This window comes from Haliotis rubra, unplaced genomic scaffold, assembly GCF_003918875.1.
Source record: "Haliotis rubra isolate DU_JTF1 unplaced genomic scaffold, ASM391887v1 Scf290, whole genome shotgun sequence".
Taxonomy (NCBI): Eukaryota; Metazoa; Mollusca; class Gastropoda; order Lepetellida; family Haliotidae; genus Haliotis; species Haliotis rubra.
This window is the reverse complement of record NW_025766958.1, coordinates 923,274-930,498: the sequence shown is the minus strand read 5'-3', so window position 1 is coordinate 930,498 and position 7,225 is coordinate 923,274. Positions and strand designations below refer to the sequence as shown.

At 42.0% G+C, this 7,225-nt stretch overlaps 1 protein-coding gene across 1 annotated transcript; it reads left to right on the top strand.

The window, feature by feature from the left end:
• Positions 1–5,342: 5,342 nt before the first annotated feature.
• On the top strand, positions 5,343–6,287 carry LOC124281941 (baculoviral IAP repeat-containing protein 3-like). The gene has a single exon (XM_046717947.1). It carries the CDS (start codon positions 5,343–5,345, stop codon positions 6,285–6,287), a length of 945 nt encoding a protein of 314 aa, XP_046573903.1.
• The last annotated feature ends 938 nt before the right edge of the window (positions 6,288–7,225 follow it).

Here is a 7,225-nt window from a genome sequence, read left to right as displayed (position 1 = left end):
TTTTTTATTGTTTTCTCCAAGAGATTGTATGAAACGGTTGCCTACCTGGGCCCCGTTTCACAAAGCTATCGTAGCGCTACGACTGTAGTACCTTTGTACTGTAACATACATTACGAGAGTCGTAGCGCTACGATAGCTTTCTGAAACGGGGCCCTGGGTCCAGATCCATAAAACATTCGTAGCCACACGCCATTCGTAAATCTATGATAAACTATAGAGTTACGACAGGTCGTAACCTTACGAACGCTTTGTTGATTGAGACCCTGGTTCTCTGTTGTCTTCTGACTTGTCAGTCGTCCTGCCTCTAGGGGACTTCTTGGTCCACTTCCGCCCCAAGAAGTATAATCTATTTATTCACATAAACTTTCAAATTTTGACCTGATGGCCCAGTAAAGAAGATTATATCATATTACAATGTCCCAAAATACGGTTAGTTAGAAGAATGAAAACAGAATACCTGTTTATAACGGAATAACTACATGTTTGGCTCATAAATGCTTTTAATCTTATGGTAGACACCATGGTGGTAGACAAGCTGATTTTCGACTTTTTTTTCAAGAGATTGTATGAAACGTTTGCCTACCTGGACCCCGTTTCAGAAAGCTATCGTAGCGCTACGACTGTCGTTCCTCCTATGCTTTAACATAGACTTACGGCCATCGTAGTTCTACGATAGCTTTGTGGAACGGGGCCCTGGGTCCCGATCCCGATATTTAGTCCCTAAAATATAGCTTGATAATAAATGAAGTGCATGATTTGTACTTGAATTTTGTTCACCCAAAAGCTGACAAGACAGGTGTCCTGCAATTACAGTTTAAACCAGGGCCTGGGCTTAAATACTGAAAATCACTGTTCTAGTGATGAAATATTTGAACCATATTTAAGCCCAGGGCTTAAATTCGAAAATGCATAATATTTTGAAAAAAAAGGAAAAGACTCAGGATTTTTAAAAACTCTTTAATCAGGAAACTGGTCTATAAATTAAATATTTAAAGTTATGAAAATGTTTACTCGATTGAGTATATGTGAACTTGAATGATAAAGTTGACAGTCTTTAATGCTAAACACGAACTTCAAACTATCATGAGAGGATTGACTGACTAAGACAATGACTAGTTTCTACAGTGAGTATTTGGAGCCACACTGTTTTCAGAGTTCAAAGCTGTGAAAACGTTCACTCGAGTGAGTATTTCAACTGCGAACGGAATGATGAAGTTATAACAGTCTATTTAATGCAAAACATGAACTTCAAACTAATAGTTTGAGTTGAGTTTAGTTTGGCTTTACGTCACATCGGCATTATTCCAGCCACATAGTGACGAGAACAAGTCTGAATTCATGAACATTTTAACTTCAAACTAACATGACAGGAGTGACTGACTGATATCAAAGTCTCCGCGTTTAGAAAGGGACGTCACTCTTAACACCCAAAATTAAATCCAAATTTAAGCCCATGGGCTAAATGTCGCGTGGCCTAAACACGGGACTTCTCGGTACCTAGTTGATTCAATACAACCCAGCTAACACACACCGTTTTCGCAACGTTGTGGGAAGGTTGTAAATTGGCAACGTCATGACACGACGTTGCAACAACGTTAGTATTGCCTCATTTTATAACGTTATGTCACAACGTAATAACAACATTGCAAATTTACGCTGAGGAAACGTTGTGCTTTGGTCTCCTCACAACGTGATAGCATTTCTAATAACTTGGTGTCACGCTAGAGTGTTTGAGATTCACTTTGAGATTCTTTCTTCACTATTCAGCTACAGCTTCAGAAAACACACGAGCAAAACAACATGCAAATTGGCAAATAAACATTGAAGTGAATTTCTGCTTTGTTTTTTATGTACTGTTCACTACTATTAAAAACTATTCAACTATTAACGTTAAATAGAACGTTAGGACAACGTAAAATACGTTAGCATCAAATAATTTTTACCCCGTGGCGACTTGAAAGTAACGTATTACAACGTCAGGCCACAACGCTGTGACAACGTGAAATTGTTAGCTGGGTATACAAAAATGTCCGAAACAACCAAAATTTAGTTCAACATTCATCAGTGGCTGGGAAGCTGTCATTTTAATCACACACCCACCAGCGCTCGTCGCACAGTGTTCGTATTCAGGCACACGAGTGAATTGTATTTGATGTCGCTTGTTCAGTGCCATGTCAAAAATGATATTTTTATGTTTGATTCTATTGTATCGTGTATAGGGTAAATGTTGTGATCTCAAAGGCTTATAAATATTTTTGACACGAGGTCAGCCTCAGAAATAGTATCCTTATCCTGTCAGCAAATTGTCATAGGTATTAATACATTGTATAAACAAGTACAGCTAGTTTCGGTTATCACCCAGAAGGATAATTATTACACTCTCTCCAAAAAGAAACGCATAGGTGTATTTTCACGAATTTAATCTGCTAACTTTAAAGTGAGATAACCGATGTAATTCTGAATCAGTTGAAGCCAAATTCCACAGTATAAAAGTTGACGTTCACGTACGCGTCGGCCGAGGTCATCCCACACCGTAATGTTCTCATTCAGAAGAGAATGCTGGAACAGCTCCTCTGGCGGTCAATGAACGGATCGATGTGAATCCTGAAGATTTCGTCTCTGTACCGAATAGCAGCTAAATTTCACACACAGTTAGGCGCCCACACTTAGATGTCTGTGTGTAGGATATGGCTCCCCGCATCATACCACCCTTATATCGATCAACTTGGGCTACACGATTCTATGCAAAACGTTCATTTTGACGTCGATAAAAACGTACCCTTCCATCACGCCACTGAAGCCGAAAGCGTGATTCATCACTGAACCATACGCGTCACAAGTTTTGTAGATTCTTGAACCGAATGTTATTGCATCACTAGACCCGTCGACGTAGATGTAGTCGTCGCAGCACAGGACCAACATATGGTCTTCTGGCTCGAAGTCCAGCTGCTCGTAAATGATTACGAAAGGTTTGCGCCGACACTCTCCTCAAACCAGGCATTGCACTAGCAGTTGCTGTGACTGATTCCGCAAATAAAGTACCCGGACGTACCTATCTTGTACTGCAGTGGTTAGCCGTGGTCTGCCACTGCGCGGACGATCTTGCGTAGAATTGGTTTGTTGTTATCGCTTCCATAAACGACTGGTGGTACTCTGGTGAACATTTAGGTAACGTCACTTAGGAGACTCTCTAGCCCCCAGACGTCCATATTTGAAATTTCATAAAAGCAATATCACCTGTGCGTTTCTTTTTTTGGGAGAGTATACAGAAATACGTTTACGGAATTGGATCGCATTTGTGTCTATTTTAGTTACATTATTGATAATTAGTGTGTCTGTGCAATATTTTCCTAATCTAAAATTAAGCACCTACCTTTCTTTTGTCAGCATATTAAGTGCAACAAAAATACGTCATTTAGCATCTCTCAAAAATAATATAGAAAAAGTCTTTTTTCAACAAATGCATCAAGCTGAAATCAACAACAGACTATCACTAACTGATATCATTATGAATGGATTCTTTTTCGTTGAGTAAAGCACGCTATCTTCGGTCACGAGGTTACTTAATTACAATATGGACCCGTGAAGATCCGGGTTAGGTTTGGTCTTGCCGGGATCGGGTGGTCAGGCTCGCTGACTTAGTTGACACATGTCATCGTATCCAAAATGCGTAGATCGATGCTCATGCTTTTGATCACTGGATTGTCTGGTCCAGACTCGATTATTTTACAGACCCGCCGCCATATAGCTGGAATATTGCTGATTGCGGCGTTAAGCAACAAACCAGCCAGCCAACCAACTATACCCGACACATCATTATCTTTCTAAGAAGGAAACATTTCCCAGTAAATATAGTGTCATAATATGGCGGAGATGTGTTATCGTTACATGACTATTAAAACATTAAATAAACATTTTAAAAATCATTCTTCGCCATAGTCAGCATTATTCTAACTCTATGACAGCAGTCTGTAAATAACTGAGCCCTGAAAATATATTATTAAAATCTACGTGGAGATGAGACAATAACATTCTGTTATTGACGGTACAGTTATGATGTGGGCAGAGTTGACTATTCAAGATTATTATTGACAGAGAGTTAGTATGGTTTTACGCCGCTTTTAACAATATTCCAGCAAAATCACAGCGGGGATAACAGAACTAGGCTTCATACATTGGACCCATGTGGGGAAGCGAACTCGAGCCTTCGACGTGACGAGGGAAGACCCGGGTTCGATTCCCCACATACGTACAATGTGTGAAGTCCATTTCTGGTGTCCCCCTCCGTGATGTTGCTGGAATATTGCTAAAAGCGGCGTAAAACTATATCCACTCACTTAGAGACTAGGTGTTAGTGTATTCATAACGGTGAAAGAAGATTCACACAAAAAAACATCCCCTTACCTTGCATGAAAAAACCCATACTTCTTGAACTCCTATTGGAGTTGGCCAGGAATAATAGTTCACATTTTCTAACGAAAAACGAACCTGTGGTTGGTATTACAACATGGGCAACCTATTAGTCTCACAGTTCCTGAACCGCATTATTTCCCCTTCCTCCAAGCCCTTTCTGCCATTCTAAAGCCCAAAATGAAGCAAGTCTATATTTTCTCAGGTCTGAATCTCCCATCTCACTTGGCCATTTTCAATTTAAAAGGAATTATTTGTTTCTATCCAAATTGTACGTATTCAGAGACGTTTGTCTGGGGTAACCTGGAGTCACCGAGAATGACCACCCACATCTCCGATCAAGCATTGATTGATGACTGGGGACCTATTCTTATCTAGTATCAAACAAGGAGTAGAAACCTAGTACCAAGGACAAACTGCGGAGTAGAAACCCACTCCATGAATGAAGTGGGTGTTTTTAAGAAACCAGAGTACAACTTACAACGCATGTTGACATCAGCGCCGATCATACGCACGTGTCAGCGCTTAATGTGGAATTGTCCATGAATGTGCTAGCGCTAAAAATAGAAAGGTAACCTTTGTGGTGAAACTAAGAGTACATACCTGAAGAACAGTGAATAGTCATTCATCCATAGTTAAACGCTGTCAGTTTTCTGACGCATTAACCCCAATATGTGACACTCCTTCCTGTTGTGTTGAACGGCTGTATAGACTAAATGAAGGCAACAGCCTGGACATGTTTGATTAAGCTAACTAGGGTTTCCCTGACGCTGATCTATTTATAGCATTGCATTCAATGACGTGTGTCTCTGTACAGAGGTTCCGCATATTGTCATTGTGGTTGTAATTGATACCTGATCACTGGTAAACATTTAGTAAATTTGGAGTTGTGCATTTGTAGTTCTCAATTAGCCGAGGTACAGTTGCCTGCTATGGATGTTACTGATGCTGTATCACGGGCGCCTGTACTCGCCGCCAGCGCACAGAGACGACGACCAGGAAGTGAAATATCTCGCCACACGCAGCATAGTCAACCGACTCAGGAGAAGGAGAAACTCGGTAGGAGGTTGAGAACATTCGACAACTGGACAGGGACGGTTAAATCATTACAGCTCGCTATTGCGGGGTTTATGCTGATCGGCCCTGGGGACAAAGTGGAATGTGACACCTGCAAGGTTAAACTGTACAACTGGACGGAGACAGATGTCCCCCTTGACGTACATCGGAAATACTCCCCAGACTGCAGCTTCCTCAAGAAGTGGTTTCCTGCGCTTACGCCTACGCTACGATCTGGATATGATGTTACCAAGGCAAAGTATAGCGATTTTGTTGAACAGGTAAAGAGACTGGGCACGTTTGAAGCGTGGCCCCTTAAACTGGATATTCAATCTCCTCCAAACATGGCTGCCGCCGGGTTTTTCTATATCGGCTCTGCAGACCGAGCTCGGTGCTTCTACTGCGGGCTGACATTAAGGGACTGGGATACTGATGATGATCCGTTTGATGCGCATCTCCAGTGGTCTCCAAGATGTGAGTATATAAAACACGCCCACAACAGCAAACGGGGGGATGGAATTGACATGAGGTCACAGGATCCACGACACGATGGAGCGTCTTGTGCACAAAACAAACCTGTTGTGGTTGCTGCAAATCATGGATCCAGGGACAAAGACGGACCTGGAACCGGATGTCCCACAAAGGTTCACGCAGGTGCTCCTCCAAGTAAACCAAGACACTCCCCACAGGTAGAGGCGGTGCATACCATGGGAATCTCATATGAGCTGATTCAGCAAGCTGTTGCATCAAGGAGTACAGGGGATGACTTTCCTGACGCCACGTCGTTATATCTGGCGGTGGAGGAACTGATGGGAAACTGACGATGATGCTGATGCAGTTTTCTGTTTGAGTTTTGTTTGTTTGTAGAACTGCAACAGTCACGGCATTGTCGTTCCGTGTTATTAACTGTCCTGAAGCGAGAAAATAGACTTTCCTTGATTTACCACAGTTTACTTGGGTGCTTTGTTTCTAATACAGACGATGTCGTTTAGAAGTGGAACAAATAACACCATCCCGTTATAGAACCCTGTGACCCGTGAAAGACTGACGTGCTGAGAAAAGAGAGTGAATGTTGTTTAACACCGCACTAGTTGACGACGACCTGTCCATGCTGGAGTCATGACCGGGGTAGCGCAGTGGTTAAAGCGTTCGCTCGTCCCGCCGAAGGTCCGGTTTCGATTGCACACATGTGTACAATGTGTGAAACCCATTTCTTATGCCCCCCGCAGTGATATTGCTGGAATAAAAGCGGCGTAAAACCCAAGTCACTCACTTACTCGAGTCATCACCAAGCAGTGGTTGATAATATGAGCCAGTTCCCTGTTCTCACCTAGAATCAAGACGGACATTTTATTATACCGTATTTCTTTAATAAGCGCCGTATGCAACGCCGCGTCAATGTGTTTGTGAACTTTACATAAGGCGTCGTTATTAAGTTATAAAGTATAATCTGTAATTGTATTCAAGAAAAACATGAAACGGGTATGAGAGTAATTCGTGTAGTGTCATTATTTTGTGGATTTCTCTACAGTTGTAAATAAATATATACACATCCTGTGTGTTGTCCTATGTACCCTGTCCTATGTACCATGTCTGCTGTCCTATGTACCCTATCCTATTTGCCCTGTGTGTTATCCTATGTACACTGTCCTATGTACACTGTCCTATGTACACTGTGTGCTGTCCTATGTACCCTGTGTGTTGTCCTATCTACCCTGTCCTATGTAGCCTGTGTGCTGTCCTATGTACCCTGTGTGTT